Raw genomic sequence first — 17,229 nt, forward strand, 5'->3', positions numbered from 1 at the left:
TCTTTGATAGGAAGGCCATATAAAGTGTCGCGACTCTCCCTTCAAAGTCTCTCGGCCGACTTCCTTCAGCACAGGGACGACTCCAAAGTCGATAGGTTGCCCAATATGGTTCTCCCCACGATGGCCTCCCTCGGCGGCTTCTTCGACCCTTCTCGTCTCACAACTGCATCTCCCAAGGCCATCCTCATCACCACCTTCTCCCTTCTTATTGTCTACTACATCACCTCCTCCATCATTGCCTGGTATCGCCTGCGTCACTTTGACGGCCCATGGCTCGGCAAGTTTTCGTACCTCTGGATCTTCAAGATCATCCACTCGGGCCAAATGGGTGAAGCAGCCCACGCCGCCCAAGACAAGTATGGCGGCGTCGAGCCCGGATATCCTTCCACCGTGCGCATTGGCCCCTCAGACCTCATCACCACCGAGCTCGACCTGATCCGGCGTATGTCTGGCGCGCGCTCTCGCTATACCCGCTCGGACTGGTACAAATTGAACCGCCTCGATCCCTATGACGATAACATGTTCAGCACCACTTCCACTACCTACCACGACAAGCTCAAGAGCAAAATGGCTCCCGGATACGCAGGCAGGGATAACACCGGCGTGGAAAAGGACATTGCCCATGTTATTAGCAAGCTGGTCGACAAGATCAGGACCAAATATGCGGCGCCCAAGGGGTCTACGTCACCAGCGGGAAGGGAGATGTTGGAGTTTGGCCAGATGGCGCAGTACTTCACGCTTGATGTCATTTGCAAGACGGCGTTCCAGGTCGAGTTTGACCATATCACCAAGGAGGAGGACGTGTTTGGGTACATCTACATGGTTCACAATTTGGTCTATGGTAATGCCATGGGTGCGACGATTCCCATTATCGGGAAGGTTTTGAGTAATCCCCTGTTCTTGAAGATGTTTGGTCCGACGACGAAAGACCCGAGGGGAATGGGCTTGATTATGAAGTGGGTTGCTATCCTTGCTCGACTTGTTGGGAAGACAACTGACAGGAAACAGGGTCGCGAGAGAAATCGTCGCCAAACGCTTTGCTCCAGATGCCAAAGACCAGCAGGACATGCTCGTAAGTCTTTTTTCCCCTTTCCCTCCTCTCCCTTCCACACTGACCATTTCCAAAACATCATCAGGGCTCCTTCATCCGCCGCGGCCTCACCCAACGTCAATGCGAGACCGAATCCATCTTCCAGATCCTCGCCGGCTCCGACACCACCGCCACCGGCATCCGCTCCGGCCTACTCTACCTCTGCTCCAACCCGCGCGCCTACACGCGTCTGCAGCGTGAAATCGACGAACGTATCGCGTCCGGTCTCATCTCTTCCCCATGCATCACCAATGCCGAATCCCTCGCCTTCCCCTATCTCCAAGCAGTAATCTACGAGTCCCTGCGCATGCGCCCTCCCTTCGATGGACTCCCCTTCAAGATCGTCCCGCCCGAGGGTGATTATACCCGCGATGGAAAATTCATCCCCGGTGGAACCAAGATTACGGCTACGTTTGGCGCGATGCAGAGGAACAAGGAGGTGTTTGGTGTTGACAGTGATATCTGGAGACCGGAGAGGTGGTTGGAGGAGGAGGGGTGTGATGCGGAACGCAGGAGGGAGATGAAGAGCGTGGTGGAGATGGTGTTTGGGTATGGGAGGTGGCAGTGCGCGGGCAAGATGGTGGCCATGTTGGAGTTGAATAAGATTTTCTGCCAGGTATGTTTCTTTGCGTTTCTTTGCGTTTACTTTTCTTCTTGGGTTGCCGAAAAGAAAGGATAATCGTCTGGCAATGGAAAGAGTCGCGGGGTCCGCGAGAAAGGAGTAACAGGAATATTGCTAACAAAGCGCGCAAACAGCTCATGCGGAACTTTGACTTCCAGCTCGCCAATCCTACACAACCTTGGAAGAGCCGCAACTATCACATCTTTTTCCATGACGACTTTTATCTGACTGTTACGGACAGGCACAGCAAGACGGAGGACGAGAAGTCAAGCTAGGCGTCTATCGAGAGGTTTCAAATAAGCAAAATGACGAGTTGACTTCGACGTGCCTTTCACATATGTGCCACTTGAAGTTCACGGTATTGCTCTCCTTCAACTCTCCGCTAGGTCAATGGGCTGCCTCAAATGACAAAACACGTCGAGGATCTTGCTGTCATCTGCCATTGTCTGGTTAGGAGCACCTGCGCAGCTGGATCCACATCAACACCGATGTCATCTGTCCCTCACTGTTCGGCCTCCGAATGGGGACCTATGGCCATAGCTCCGCAAGCTCTCCTCAGCTTCCAGTTCCGTTCAAGTATGAGCCCTATGATCCTTCTACTAAACTCCGGTGCACAGCTGTTAGTGCTCACAGACCTCGTAACTCCCGCCCGAGTTCCCCCTCATATCCCCGTCTTCCCGACCCCTCAGGCAATGACGTCCAGTCTTCGTACATGCTTTCCAGACACCGCCGTCAAAATGACATCTTCAGTCCATGCTTCTCCCTCCACATTGACGTCTCTACCTAGGTATATGATGGCGACCGTCTCTCTCTCTTATAATTTATCCCGCCACAAATTGCGTGCTCTCTGTTTTCGTTCACCTTTCTTCTTTCCTTAGACTTTCGTCTAATGCATCATCAGTCTCATCACGAACACCAACAACATCACGAACAACACCACGAACATCAACAACATCACGAACAGCACCACGAACAGCATCATCACAACATGCCGCAGCACGGAAAGAAGCAGGTGCACCAGGAAAACGTTGGTCACCAGCCGCACCACCTGAGGCATGAGGGCGAGCAGGAGCCCGGATACACCGATCTCGCTTTGGAGGAGGGTCATGATTTGATTTACCGCGCCGAGGAGGAGGCTCATGTATGTTGACCATCCATCTTCCATCTTCATTGCTGTCGGTTTCCTTTTCCGTTTACCCCTCCAAGCCCATTGTATCTCCAAGTTGATCGCCTTTGGATATATCTTGTGATGCAGGCGTCATTGCCCACCCACATATTGTCGTCTTCTTACTCTTCCTCTTTTCTCCTTTCACCCTTTTTACCATCTCTCTTTCCACTCTTTATTTTTCTCCACCCTCTTATCCTACCCCTTTTCCTACCCCTTTTCCATTCACCACATTTTCTCTCCCTCTTTCTCTTTCTTTTCTCCTTTTCTTTCCATTAACTCTCTCCGCCCCCTTTTTTCCTTCGATACTCTCCTCCATTTCCCCTTTCCTTCCACCGCTTCTTTTTTTCCACCTCCTTCCCACCTTGCCTCTCTCTCTCTCGCCCTCTTTCTCTCTCCCTCTTTCTACCGCTCGCACAAACACCCCATTCCCCTCCCATCCCCATCTCCATGAACAATACTAACCCACCCACCACCAAAGATGCACGACGACGAGAAAAACATGCCAAAATCCTCCGCCTCTCAGACAGGCACCAAGCAAGCCGGCGCCGGCATGATGACCAAAGACATGAAAGCCAAGATGATGATGCCCGAGGGTTCAGCGACCTCGGAAAACATGCCGCAGGGCGGTTCCTCTAGTATGGGCATGGGCTCCTCTGGCATGGGTAGTGGTATGGGCAGTGGTATGGGTGGTACGGGTCAACAGCAGCAGCAGCAACAGCAGCAGCAATCCAGCGGTAGCGGTAGCAGTGGAGGAGGAATGGGACATAAAATGACGGAGGAGATGAAGAAGGGAATGGAAGGCGTGGGGAAGAAGATGGAGGGGATGAAGGAGGGGATGAAGGAGGGGATGGGGATGGGAGGTGGGTCGAAGAAGTGAAATGCAGAGGGTACTGGTGAAGTACCTGGAGGGGTGGAGGGGGAGGATATGGAACGGCTAGAAAGGGGGGAAGGAAAGGGGGAGGAAGGAAAGGGAGGGGATAACGAGGGGGAAAGAGGAAAAGAGGACGATGATGAGACAGATTGGGAGGGAGCCGGGTTGTGGGCTTTGGTGTTGGGTGGTGGGTGAGTGATGGTCTGGCTACTTCCAAGGGGGAAAAGAATAGTAGAAGGTAAGAAAGAGGTCTGTATGGATAGTGTTTGTGTTGTATGAAAATGTCTTGAATATAAGTGTTCGATGGACTAAGATGTGAAAAAGGCTTTTGGAGGTTGTGATGTTCTCTCATATTGATTGTGGCCCAAGTGTCGACCTGAGTCTTATGACTGTGCCGGCCGGAAGTCCAAATAGTCCGGTCTTTCAGTGATGAAGTGAAGGGAAAGTGCACTTGTCAAAGGGCGATATACACGTTCTTCCCTGTCACATCTTTCCTGTCAAAAAATTATCGGGAGTATGCACGGCACGGAGCCCTGGCTTCCTTTTGATTCCAGCCACCGATCCATGAACGACAAAAGATGGAAACAACTATGCTAATTGATAGCAATTAGCTCAACTGCAACCGCCTCAAACCCAACATCTGGAAACAACAATGAAACCAGTGTTAACTTGGAAGTCTGATACGGTCTATTTCCGCAAACCTCTCCAAGACCGTGGACTCCGCAACACCAACCACATAAATCGAAGTTGGTCCCGACTCCGCGGGCACCGGGCCGCTCGTAGTCCAGCTCATCTTATCGTCGCAGCGGGATCGGGATCGATGCTACCGCTACCTACCTCTACCTGTACAGTTGTATGCAACCCGTGAAGTGTCAATGTGACCCGCGAGCCTAGTGAAGCTCATGCACTGCTCAGGGGTAAATGACTACCTCACTTTCATCGAAGTCTTTGGGGTCTGCTTTATGTGAGGTGCTCCTTGCGGCTACGGGAGATATGGGCTGTAGTACTGCGTCGCTCGGTTTGAGATGAAGGTTGTACTCAGTAGACGCGCGCGGTTGGTGATGTTGTAGGGCCGCGTCGTAACCTTGCGGTATCTCGGAAGAATGTGGTGTCTGGATACCTCTAGGCGTGGTTTGGCATGCTGTAGTAAGTGATGACTACCCGGTAGGTTGTTGAAGAGTTCACTTTGTTTCTCATGGAAAACATCACCCTACAACGAGCAGACTGTCCTTCATCTCCTTCTTACCACCCCTTCTATTATTCTCCTCAGAAAGAACAGTCCAGAACTACGATTTCTCCAACTGGACTCCATCTTCGACACCGCCGGACTCGAAGTCTTCGCTATCCGTCCACCTAGCCCCGTGTATTGTTCCGCCATCTCCAACTTCTCACCGTCTTGTCATCGCCATGCCCCCCCCTGAAACCTGCATGAACCTTGTGGTACGTAACTCTACCTGAGATACGGTGGTACTTCTACCTAGGGGTCTCCATCTGGGACCAACCAGGATGCATTTAACCGGTTCATTCCCCCGAGTTTCCGATGGATCTAGTCTGCTCTAGCCCATTCATGGGCCGAAATTTCGTGCACCCTTAATATGATGGCTCGTATCAGTGCCCAGAGGGCCGGGTCCCTGGGGCGGCGTACAGTAGACGCTCTCTGATGTCCACTGTCCAGTGACTCGTGTGCGATATCAGGTAGAGGTAGGTAGGGTACATTCTAGTCAGTCCCACGCCCTTTGGTACCTAGGTTGTCAGGCTTCCCGGCTCTGAGGTCAAGGTTTTCTTGAAATATAGTCTCTTGCGCTGACTCCAAGTGTCAGTCCCAAGCAGTTCTCGCTGCATTGAGGTAGACTTGAAGTGTGCTAACAGTCCTCCACGGTGCCCTTTCTCATTCATCCAAGCACCGATACCTCACCCTCACTTTGGCGCCCTTGACGTCTGGTGATTGGGAATGTGGGTTTTGATGACCGTTGGCAACAGTGTACTCTACCCTCGCCACTCGAAAACCCTGAACGGATCAGTGTCCAATCTGGACGTTCTCGCCTGACCAAGCGAGCAGTCTCGTCCGGTTCACTTAGCTCTAGATTAATCCCATTCAGTCTAGGTCAGTCTGAGAGACTGAGACTCTGACGATGAATCTGGTGACGGATAAAGGGGGGCAAACTTTGCCTTATTGCGGGGGAGATGAACTTGCCGTTGAGCCCAGAACTACGACTATCGATCTGGGATTGGAGATCTGAAGTGATTGATAGGTAGATAGATACCTCCAAGTTGGCAGCGGTCAGGAGTGGCGGAAGGGAAATGGGCAGTCAGTGAAGTGGCAAGTGGGTTCAACATCTGTCGGCAAGTGGCCCTTAGACCTGGCTCCTCTCCTCTCCTCCTGTCGTGCATTCTGGGCACTCTGTATTCGCCATCCATGGTGCCTGGAGTCCTGAAAGTGTGTGGCCTCAGCAGCAAGCGGTTTCGATGGTAGTATCTGTCTCTGTTACCAGCAATGAGCGGGGCATGTAGTGTTGATCGATAAGTCCTCCTTCCATCGTCGCTTCTTCATCACCCATTTGTTGAAAAAGAAGCAGTCATCCGAGAAATGAGGGAGTGAACTGAGGTGCTTGCTTCCCTACCTCCACGATAGCACAATCGTTCCTCCCCTTCGCCTAAAATCTAATGCGATGGGGTTTCTTCCAACCAGACGACCAGAACTAGGTAGGTAGCGAGTGTCTTGCCCAAGCTGCCTCCGTTCAGATGGGCTCCTTTCCAAGGTCTATCATCCCTCCTCCCCTTGATTCCCACGCCGCCAACGCAACTGCTACAACCTGTTCCTCACGTAGTACCGGTAACTCTCCATTTTCCCCATCTCTCCACGTTCCCCATGCGCAACTCACTCCGCGTGCTTCACATTTTCATCCCCCTCACTTTACTCTCCCCATCCACGCTCCCCAACTAGGTACTTTTTGCCATTCATCCAGCAAGCCAAGTATCCATGTCCCCATGTCCCCATGTCCCCATGTGCTTGTGTCCGAGACCTTCCAGTCGATGTTTCCTCAGACATACAGACGGACGGGTACCTACAGGTAAGCAAGTACCTACCTACCTATACAACACTACATACCTAGCCTAGGTATCCTTCTAGCCTACCTACCTAGTGTAGAACTTACCCGGAATCCAAGACTCATCCCAGAGCCAGCCAAGACTGGATGTCGTAGATCCGGCTAAATACAGCGAACATTTCTCTGCATTAGGTAGCCTCTCAAATTATGAGCATAGGGTAGTAATTGGTCCGGGTCAGTTCCCCTTTTTCTCACACGGTATACATCCCCTTTCCTTCCCATCATCCCCCTTCCTTTCCAAGTTTCCGCTGGTGGGAAAGGTGGACTGAACTGGACTGGAACGGGGGGAAGCCACTGGGGAAAAAGGCAACGCCCCAAGTCGCCTCCGTTGCTGAGCCGTCGCCGCATTTTAGGTAGTGTAGTAGCAGCGGGTTGTCATTGATCGGTCGTCGCGATCTCCGTAGGTTGTTTCCACTCCCACGTAGAGAGAGGTAGCTGTGCAAAAAAAAAAAAAGATGAAGCCATCCCGAAACCTTTCAATGTTGCTCCCGCTGTGAGAAACCAAGGAAGGACAACAAGTCAAGAAAAGCACTACAGAGGTATACCAAAAAAAAAAAAAAAAAAAAAAAAAAAAAAAAGTGCAGCGACAAAAGTGCCATTATCGTTCATTCATTTCCTTCCAAGACTATCTATTCCAAACGACGATAACAACAACAAAGAGGGTATATAATAACGCGTTCCTTTACCGAGGAATATTCCAATCTTTCCCTTCCCCTCCCTTTCCTTCGCTTCCCAGTGACTCTCGTCATCCCGCCATCGACGTCGCCATTCATCCACATCGTGTAGCGTTGGTAAACAGATAGACAAAAATATTAACATGTAAACTTCATATCATAAACATTTCCCAACAAGCAAGGTCAAGCAAGACGCTGAAACCCCAGCTATCCAACTGGTGACGACTTGTCTGTTGAAGTTCCCAAATTACTAGGACAATCACATCACTAAGCAGTAAAAAAAACAGAGATCAATCTCAAACAGACACTCAAGCAACAGACTTGCCCTCATGCTCGTGAATCTCCACCTCCTTCTCGACCTGGTGAATGTCGATGTGGGCAACATCGGCCTCATCGCCATCAATGACCTTGGCAAGCTCCTCGAGCGTGGGGCCCTTGGTCTCGACGTACATGAAGAAGACGAAGACGAACTCGGCGGCGATCCAGCACTTTTCACTACTGTTAGTATTTGTTGCGCCAGAAGAACAAAAAAAAAGGAGATGAAAAGCTCACAGTGTAAATAAGATAAAGCTTCCACGAGTGATCAGGACCAAAGTAATCAAACGCAACAGGGTTCGCATAAGTATTGAGCGTCAGCGCGCACTGCACCGACATGTTCATGACCATCAACCCCTTGCCGCGAAGTCGGTAAGGGAGGATTTCGATGGCGTAGCCGACCAGCAACCCGGACCAGGCGAGCGAGTAGAAGATGCCGAACACCCAGATAAAGAAGATCATGGCCTTGTCGGCGCCCTTGAGGCGGTGCTCGCCGTACAGGCCGGCTGTCAACGTCCAAATGACAAAGGTGCCGCACATGCCGCCCGTGGAAGCGAGGAAAGCAAGACGACGACCGAGCTTGTCGACGAGCAGCGCCATGGTGACGGACACGATGAGCGCGAGACCGGTCTGTCCGGCGGAAAGACCGAGTTTGGCGGTGGAGTCGGTGACGCCGGCGGTCTCGTACAGCTTGGAGGAGTAGTTGGAGATGATGGCGTTGCCGGACCATTGGGAGAAGAAGCCGAGCGAGAGGAGGATGGCGAGGCGGTAGCGGTTGCCGCGGCTCTTGAAGAAGTCGAGGTAGCTGCTGTTCTTGGTCGATTCCATCTCGAGGCGGATGGTCTCCTTGATCTCGCGGAACTCAAACTGGACGGTGGGGTGGTTGGGGTCGCCGTTGGCGTGGTACTTGGCGAGGATGTGGAGGGCCTCGTCGTGCTTGTCCTTGGCGATGAGGAAACGGGGAGACTCGGGAACCCACCAGATACCGAGGAGCTGAATGATGGAGGGGAAAGCCTGGAGCAAGGCGGGAATGCGCCATGACCAGTCGTTGTTGATGTAGTTGGTGCCAAAGGCCAACCACGAGACGACGAGGGCACCAACGTTCCACAAGCAGTTGTAGATGGTGGTGAGACGAGCGCGGTGTTGAGGATGGGCGAGCTCGGTGAGAAGCATGGGGGAGGCGATCTGGGCGAGGGAGTTGCCAAAGCCGAGCATGGTACGGCCGCCCATGAATGTATCGAGGTTCTTGGCCGTGGCCTGGAGAACGGCACCGACGATCATGATAACGCAGCCGATGATGATGGGGGTCTTGCGGCCAAAGTTGTCGGTAAGGAGGGGGCTGTATAGTGAGGGTATCGAGTCAGTTTCGTCGAATCTGCCATGTGTTGCAATCCTCGTGAAGACTTACACAAAGGGGATGGAGCCAATGGAACCAATCTGGTAGAGAGCACCGAGCAGACCAAGCTCGGATCCTCGCGGGTCGCCAAAGTACTTAATCCAGGTCTCGAAGTTCTGCACCGAGTTGAAGAACATGCTGTGGGGGAGATGAGCGTCAGCAGGTTGTGCTTCTTGGATGTCTTGAATCCCCTTACCCATCGTAACCGGTGGTGGCCGAAGCAATGCAAAGAATGAAGGCGTAGAAGTAGAGCTTGCGAAGACCGGGGTCCTTCTTCCAGTCAACCCTCTCAAACTGAGGAGCCTCCTCCTGTATCTGATTGAGGTCGACGGCCTGAGCCACGGGCTTCTTGTTGAAGATGCCCATTTTGAATGTGATGATGTTGTCTTGTCTGGGTCGAATGATACAGCTGGTCCGTTCCCCTGGTACAAGTGGAGGAGAGGCTGATGAGGAAAAGAAAAGACACACAACAAGGCGTCAGGTCATATGGGGGAGGGAAGGGGGATTATATAACGAGCTGGTGGTAGCTTTGACATATGACGGATTCGAATGGTTCGTCCATACGGAGAATGACCCAGACGGGCATCCGGACCGGGAGCGTCTTCCCATGCATGCTGCTGAGTACGTACCAAGGAGGACTAGCTTGGAGATTTTGAGAGTGTACATTGACAGGTACTGTGTGGCCAGGGGTCAGGGGGTGGGCAACCATTAGGCAGGGGGTGGGAAAGGGAACGGGAAAACCAGACCATTCAGGACCAGTCAGGACGAGCCAAACAGCTGCACCAAAGCTTAACCAATCCAACCATCTTGACCGGCCGCCGCCTCCACGAGTCTCCGCTTCCGGCTGTTGGTGTGGTGTCTTTGGAGGCTGTCTTGCCTGGGGTAGCGCCAAGGGACTAGACTTGGACACAGGCTAGGCTAGTCCATCCCCGATGCTGGAGTTGGGTGGTTTATGAAAGAAGGTTGTTGTCGTCGACCCGGATCACCGCTTGTGATGTCTAGAGTTGTGGGTTTCCGGTAGCTTGCCCTTCCCAGTCAAATCCATGCCAAGCACCAGCAGTCAAGGGTGTTCAGGGAGAGAGAGAAGTTGAAAAGTGTCTTCCACTCTCACATGCCGTATGTGGGGAACACGGTGGATGTAACCTCTCCTCCCCGACCTTCCCCAACTTTTGTGGCCTGGCTTACTCCACCTCCACAATCCGTCACCCTGGTCTGCCCCCAGTGTGTCCCGTTCTGACCCAGTATCTTTTCTCCTCGTTTTCCGTTGCCGAGCACAAGTTCGTCGTAAGTTTGGAGTGAAACTTTAAACGAGCGTTGGCTTGACGGCTGGCTCTTGTTCTCCATAGTCTCCAAAGTCTCTAGAATTCACTGTCGGGACAACCACCTCAAGGCCACGAGGAGTTATGATGGTAGAGCAAGAAGAATCTGGCATCTCCATCTTGGGTTCATACACTAGATGTCCCGTCGTAGCATTGGGCAATGACATGGACCGGTTCTGCTGCGGCTTTGACTGCTGTCGTGCCTGTGTACCGAAACTTGACCACATTCGAGACAGTGCAACTCGACGAACAACGGCACAGGTACAAGCGAGTCCAGTGGTAGCGAACGGTGAATCGAAGGGTTGTTTTGGAACGGCCAACCAGACAACAGCGGCATAGGCGGACCGAATCTGCCATGGCACATCAGCCAGGTCTCGCCAAGCGAATGCATCAGATGTGTATTCGGGTTCGGTGGCGTTTGTCGAGGCGTCTTTATCTTCTGTACTTCGAGGATGTGCTTTGCTCGACCGCATGGCGGGCGACGTCCCGATGGATACTCACATTGAGGTTTTCCTCCGGGTCGAGTATCTCGCGGTGCCGGATATGACCTGTACGGGCGCGGCACATAACGACCAACGCCGCCGTAGAATGATATAGACACGGGGCGCGATCCGGGTCGAACGGGCCCAATGTTGCCGTGTTCTTGCCCACCCGGTCTGGAGGGTTTCGTGCCTCGCCTGCTCGCTTGCTCAACCAACCGCATCAGCATTTGCCAGCGGCGGCCACCGACACAGACTAGCTCTGCCTCCCGCGGCGGCGCGTATTGCCATGTTTAAGCTATATTTCAATATCAGGCAGAATGTAGAAATCTGGGATGTCCCTTGCTTGTTGGATCTAGGACGTCCCACGTCGGGACAGGATGTACTGCGTAAATTGAGCATGCTGATCCGCTTGACAGGTCATGCTACTGCATGTGTAGTGCGGTGCGGGAAGTAGGTATGTACACTACTCGACGCTAGACGCTTCACGATAGCAGGCCTCCAGTGGGCTACAGCGGGAACCACACACGGCTTGTGATGGCGTCGAGGTGTGGTACAACCGGCCATCTGTGATTCTGGATCTCAAAGGGCCAGCGTCGTCGGCCCTTCCAGCGTACACAGGACCCAATTGATCATCAAATGGCATCACCGTGGATGTTGGTCGAGATGGCGCCAACGGCGAAGATGGTGTATCCAATAGGTTAACCATGATCCGGATTTCTCGATTCTCGGCCAGAGAGCCGCATGGTATGCACGCCCAGCTCATCATGAGTTTGTGACTTGTGGGGAATCCTGATCGACGCCACCACATTTCACTTGGGAGAAGGGAGGTCAACCGACATGTGAGCAGGCGAGCCTGACAGGTGGACAGGAAGGATTTTCCGCAAACCCGGCCCAAGAAGCGCCACAGAAGGCCGCCAGCAAGAGGCAGCTACCGGTAGGCTACCGAACACTGTTGTTGAGACAGTGTTAGCCTTCATCTGGTGATCACGAGATCCGGCCCTTGACCGTATGAAGACAAGCATGTTTGCTTCTTCGGGCTCTCACCCCAATTCCCCAGCTCTCCAGGTTTTCTTTCCCCAGCTTCCCCAGCTCTCCCCAAGCTGCCAGCCAGCAATACCCCAGAAAATCGGATGAGACGAGGACAGTGCGCGATGTACCTCTGTGTCGAGGGGAGGGTGGGAGCAAGGGAAGATTATCCGTCTTGGCACGCATTTAGCCTGAAGTGCCCCTTGGCCGTTGATGGCGAGGGATGTTGACGAATGGGCGATGCTTTTGCCTTTTGGAGGTGAACGATGTTGGTCTTGGCTTTTTTTTCCCGTCTGATGCCCAGCCGCGGCATTGTTGGTTTTGAATGCTCGCAGATTCGGGACGAGGACCGACATTTTTTTGGTTATTTTTCTGACAGTGAATTTGACGATGGTGGAGTCTGGACTCGACGAGTGGTTCAAACACATGTGCTTCTGGAACCCATTAGATTCGATATACACCATGGTTGCCATGTGGAATGTGTATTTGGCGATGGATAAACGGCAATGGCCATTGAACTGGAACTCTTTCCGGTCGAGGGAACAAGACCGAGTGGATCGTGGATAAACACCCCAAACACACGACTATTCACTGTGGCTTCTCCACTTCATCGGCAATGATTTTGGCGATGGATGATGGCATTATGGTATCATGGTCTTTGACACTCGCGGTGTCCGACTCCACTGTAGACAGAGATATACATAGTAAACAGGGTGAAAGGTACGGTAAAGATCAAGTAAACAAACCTCGGCTAACAAGTGAGGCCGATAGTTGAAAGGTTTTCATGCTGTCTGACATTGAAACATTGGAGGCGAGTGTGTGAGGCCACACTGGACATGACGGCCAGACGAATGAGAGTGTGTATGTTGACCCAAGGACATGGACCTCTGGGAGAAGAGGGTGAGTCGATATCGATGTATTGACTCGGAATGAAGGACTCTTCAAGACAGCATTTGACACAGTGAAAAAAGATACTTTTCCGTCCAAATGAAACCCCAGTCGGATCAACCTTGGGGAAAGGCGGGGGAATGGTATGGGGGAAGGCGAATTATGGGGAAGAGAGTCTGGAGAAGGAAAAAGTGGCAGACGGGGAAATCTGGGGAGAAGAGAAGATTGGAGAAAGTCGGCATTTCGGGAGGGAAGCCGAAAGAGGGACAAGGGAAGAGGGCGCACAGACCACTCACTCACTTGGGTATTCGCTTGGTTTGCCGTGTCTGCCACCTGGTCGCGAATGTGGCATATTCTGAGGCACATGGAGTCAAAGAGAAATGTGTAAAGTTATGTAAGTGCTCTGGGCTGTTTACTTTCCACCTGGGTTGGCATCGAAGAGGGCTTGTTGGTGGAAAGAGGAGGGCCAGTGATGTTGATGTCTTCTCTTGTTCTGACTGCTGTCCCAGGGTTAGGGTCCAGCATGTCACTGTCCAGGAAATCATGTGAAGACGCTGCAGCCACTGTAATGGAGCCCCACTCTCGGCCGCGTCCACTGCGGCAACTGCGCGTCGATGATGACCGCGTCCATCTGATATTGATTTGACCACCGAGATATTTAATTCAACCACCAATTCACACAAAATGGCTGGCCCATCACGACTCCCCGACAAGAAACAGGCCTCCATCTCGAGCTTCTTCACCCCACGAAACACCAGTCCGCTGGTCAACCTCAGCCAAAACGCCTCCAAGAAGCCGCCACCAGCCGAGTCTAAATCATCCAAGTCGACATCCTCGAGGAAACGACCCGAACCCCAAACCGACGATAGCGAAGATGACGTTCCCAGAGATGCCAAACGGCGCAGGTCGAATGGCCCATCGGCAGCAACAGACACCGAAGACGCCGTTGCCTCACTGAAGCTTTCTTCCTCCTCCCGAACAGAACGGTACGCTCTTAACTCGAGCCGGCCCTCCCAAGACGAGCAAGAGAAGGAAGAAGACGTCGCCGAACGCAAAAAGAAGGAAGAACTCCACCGAAAGTTTGTCAAGAAGCTCGGTCACCCCGACAGCATGTTCAGCTACAGACAACGAGACACCGAGTCCGCTGCCGTCGAGGGCGAAGGCGAAGAGGGCGAAGACGACGAAGAGGAACCAGCACCCAAAACCACGGCCAAAAAGAAGGGCGCCAAGACGGGCAAGCTCACTCCCATGGAGCTGCAGTTCCTCGAAATCAAACGGAAACACATGGATACACTCTTGATCGTCGAGGTCGGGTACAAATTCCGCTTCTTTGGCGAAGACGCCCGCATCGCGGCCCGAGAACTGAGCATCGTCTGTATACCGGGCAAGTTCCGATACGACGAACACCCTTCCGAAGCCCACCTCGACCGTTTTGCGTCTGCCAGCATACCCGTCCACCGGTTGCCTGTCCATGCTAAGCGTCTTGTTGCTGCCGGGTACAAAGTCGGAGTAGTCCGGCAGATCGAGACGGCCGCCTTAAAAAAGGCTGGCGATAACCGTAACGCCCCCTTTGTCCGAAAGCTCACCAATGTCTATACCAAGGGCACCTATATCGATGAGACGGGCGAGCTGGACCAGCCAGGCGAGACAACGGGTGCTTCCTCTGGTGGTTACCTGCTTTGTTTGACAGAGACCCCGGCCAAGGGCATGGGGACTGACGAAAAGGTCAATGTCGGCATCATTGCCGTCCAGCCTGCTACCGGTGACATCATTTACGACGAGTTCGAGGACGGCTTCATGCGGCGGGAGATCGAGACCCGACTGCTTCATATTTCTCCCTGCGAGTTTCTCATCGTCGGCGACCTCAGCAAAGCCACTGATAAACTCATCCAACATCTCTCCGGCAGCAGCACCAATGTCTTTGGTGACAAGAGTCGTGTCGAGAGAGTCCCCAAGAGCAAGACCATGGCAGCCGAGTCTTACTCGAACGTCACGGATTTCTACGCCGGGAAGGCCAAGGACAGCGATGAACGCTCAGCAGCTCTGCTCAATAAGGTGCTCAAGCTTCCAGAGGCCGTCATGATTTGTCTCTCGGCCATGATCACCCACCTGACCGAGTATGGCCTACAGCACATCTTTGACCTTACCAAATATTTCCAATCATTCAGCACACGCCAACACATGCTCATCAACGGCACCACCCTCGAGTCTCTCGAAGTCTACCGTAACGCCACCGACCACTCCGAGAAGGGCTCTCTGCTTTGGGCCCTGGACAAGACGCACACCCGCTTCGGCCAGCGTCTCCTCCGCAAATGGATTGGCCGCCCTCTCCTCGACCAGCAACGCCTAGAAGAGCGCGTCTCGGCAGTCGAAGAACTACTAAACAATCAGTCCACCGCCAAGGTCGACAAACTAGTCAACATGCTCAAGTCCATCAAGGCCGACCTCGAGCGCAGTTTGATCAGGATCTACTACGGCAAATGCACCCGCCCCGAACTCCTCTCAACTTTACAAACCCTCCAAAAGATCTCCTTCGAATACGCCCGCGTCAAATCTCCTGCCGACACGGGCTTCTCCTCCACTTTGCTCACATCCGCCATCATGACCCTGCCGTCCATCAGCCCCATGGTCACCGCCCACCTCTCCAAAATCAACGCCGAAGCCGCCCGCAAAGACGACAAGTACGCCTTCTTCCTCGAGCAGCACGAAACCGAGGACATTTCCGAACACAAACTGGGCATCGCAGCTGTGGAACAAGACCTCGACGAACACCGCTCCGAAGCCGCCAAGGACCTGGGCAAGAAAGTTCCCGTCAACTACGTAACCGTGGCGGGCATCGAGTACCTAATCGAAGTACCCAACACGGACCTCAAGCGCGTCCCAGCTTCATGGGCCAAGATCTCCGGAACCAAGAAAGTCTCGCGGTTTCACACTCCTACAGTACTGAGGTTGATAGCCGAAAGAGATCAACACAAGGAATCCCTAGCTTCAGCCTGCGACCAAGCCTTTTCCGACCTACTATCGCAAATAGCAGGGGAGTACCAACCGCTCCGCGACGCCGTCTCCTCATTATCCACTTTGGACTGCCTCTTGTCACTAAGCACAGTCGCTGCATTACCAGGCTACACCAAACCCACTTTCCTACCCTCTTCCCATCCTTCTTTCCTCTCCATCACCGAAGGCAGACATCCCATAGCCGAACACCTGTTGCCCAATGGGTACATCCCATTTACCATGTCCCTCGGCACTTTGTCTTCGTCCGCCTCTTCCCCTGACCCTAACCCTACCAGTCCCTCTGGAAAGCCAGCCCTAGCCCAACTAATCACTGGTCCCAACATGGGCGGCAAATCCTCCTACACCCGCGCCGTCGCGCTGTTGGTCTTACTCGCCCAGATCGGCTCCTTCGTGCCCGCCACTTCCATGTCTCTCACCCTCTCCGACGCCATCTTCACCCGCATGGGCGCCCGCGATAATTTGTTCAAAGGCGAATCGACATTCATGGTCGAAGTCTCCGAGACGGCTGCCATTCTGCGCCAAGCAACCCCCCGGAGTCTGGTGGTGCTTGACGAGCTAGGCCGCGGCACGTCCACGCATGATGGACGGGCGATCGCTGGTGCCGTGTTGGAGTATGTGGTTAGGGACGTGGGGTGCTTGATGCTGTTCGTGACGCATTATCAGGATTTGGCTGGGGTGGCGGAGGGTTTGACCGTAGGTGAGGGAGAGGAGAAAAGACGGGGAGTGGAGTGTGTGCATATGCGGTTTGCGAGTAATAAGTCTAGGACTTCGATGGATGATGATGCGATGGAGGTGGATGGGGATGGGGATGGGCAAGAAGGTGCAGGGGCGGATAAGGATGAAGAGGAAGAGATTACCTTCTTGTATGATTTGGCGCCGGGTGTGGCGCATAGGTCGTATGGACTGAATGTTGCGAGACTGGCGAGGATACCGAGGAAGGTGTTGGAGGTTGCTGCGAGAAAGTCGAGTGAGTTGGAGAAGGAGGTGAGGGCAAAGAGAATCAAGGGGGCGATGGGGTTGGTGGGGGGTGTGTTGTATGGGGGAGGTGCCCCTGGTGATCAAGAGGAGAAGTTGGAGCAGTTGGTGGGGTTGGTTGAGCAGTTGTGAGTGGTTACGGGTTAAAGGTTATGACATAAAGGTAGAGAAAGGATCATGATATAGTGGTATAAGACTCAAGTCCTTCAAGTAGGTACCTAACCAGCTCTCTCCGACAGATAATCAACACATCAAACCACATCCTGGAAAGATCCAGAGTA

General features: G+C 53.2%; 4 protein-coding genes across 4 annotated transcripts; 3 read left to right on the forward strand and 1 right to left on the reverse strand.

The window, feature by feature from the left end:
- Positions 1–120: 120 nt before the first annotated feature.
- NCU08112 (cytochrome P450 monooxygenase) lies at positions 121–2,040 on the forward strand (the record flags this gene model as incomplete). The annotated part of the gene is made up of 4 exons (XM_958749.2): positions 121–956; positions 1,009–1,072; positions 1,137–1,706; positions 1,847–2,040. 4 exons carry the CDS (start codon positions 121–123, stop codon positions 1,985–1,987), a joined length of 1,611 nt encoding a protein of 536 aa, XP_963842.1. The 3' UTR covers positions 1,988–2,040.
- A 469-nt stretch (positions 2,041–2,509) lies between these two features.
- On the forward strand, positions 2,510–3,849 carry NCU08113 (hypothetical protein). Its single transcript, XM_958750.3, has 2 exons — positions 2,510–2,853; positions 3,359–3,849. The coding sequence occupies exons 1-2, from the start codon at positions 2,602–2,604 to the stop codon at positions 3,755–3,757; spliced, it is 651 nt and encodes a 216-aa protein (XP_963843.3). The 5' UTR covers positions 2,510–2,601; the 3' UTR covers positions 3,758–3,849.
- A 3,603-nt stretch (positions 3,850–7,452) lies between these two features.
- On the reverse strand, positions 7,453–9,659 carry cdt-2 (cellodextrin transport-2). The gene is made up of 4 exons (XM_958780.2): positions 9,440–9,659; positions 9,256–9,381; positions 8,085–9,186; positions 7,453–8,020 (listed from the first exon to the last, which is right to left on the reverse strand). The coding sequence occupies exons 1-4, from the start codon at positions 9,607–9,609 to the stop codon at positions 7,841–7,843; spliced, it is 1,578 nt and encodes a 525-aa protein (XP_963873.1). The 5' UTR covers positions 9,610–9,659; the 3' UTR covers positions 7,453–7,840.
- A 3,923-nt stretch (positions 9,660–13,582) lies between these two features.
- Positions 13,583–17,149, forward strand: msh3 (mutS ortholog 3). Its single transcript, XM_958781.2, has one exon. It carries the CDS (start codon positions 13,643–13,645, stop codon positions 17,078–17,080), a length of 3,438 nt encoding a protein of 1,145 aa, XP_963874.1. The 5' UTR covers positions 13,583–13,642; the 3' UTR covers positions 17,081–17,149.
- The last annotated feature ends 80 nt before the right edge of the window (positions 17,150–17,229 follow it).

This window comes from Neurospora crassa, linkage group I (assembly GCF_000182925.2).
Source record: "Neurospora crassa OR74A linkage group I, whole genome shotgun sequence".
Classification (NCBI taxonomy): Eukaryota; Fungi; Ascomycota; class Sordariomycetes; order Sordariales; family Sordariaceae; genus Neurospora; species Neurospora crassa.

Excerpts from the sequence above, each read along its gene's own strand:
- cdt-2 (XM_958780.2), bottom strand. The coding sequence starts at position 9,609 with ATGGGCATCTTCAACAAGAAGCCCGTGGCTCAGGCCGTCGACCTCAAT. Across the intron at positions 9,382-9,439 it reads GCCACCACCGGTTACGATGG|CATGTTCTTCAACTCGGTGC; the intron begins GTAAGGGGATTC and ends TCTCCCCCACAG. Across the intron at positions 8,021-8,084 it reads AGCTTTATCTTATTTACACT|TGCTGGATCGCCGCCGAGTT; the intron begins GTGAGCTTTTCA and ends AGTAGTGAAAAG.
- NCU08113 (XM_958750.3), top strand. The coding sequence starts at position 2,602 with ATGCATCATCAGTCTCATCACGAACACCAACAACATCACGAACAACAC. Across the intron at positions 2,854-3,358 it reads GCGCCGAGGAGGAGGCTCAT|ATGCACGACGACGAGAAAAA; the intron begins GTATGTTGACCA and ends CCACCACCAAAG.
- msh3 (XM_958781.2), top strand. The coding sequence starts at position 13,643 with ATGGCTGGCCCATCACGACTCCCCGACAAGAAACAGGCCTCCATCTCG.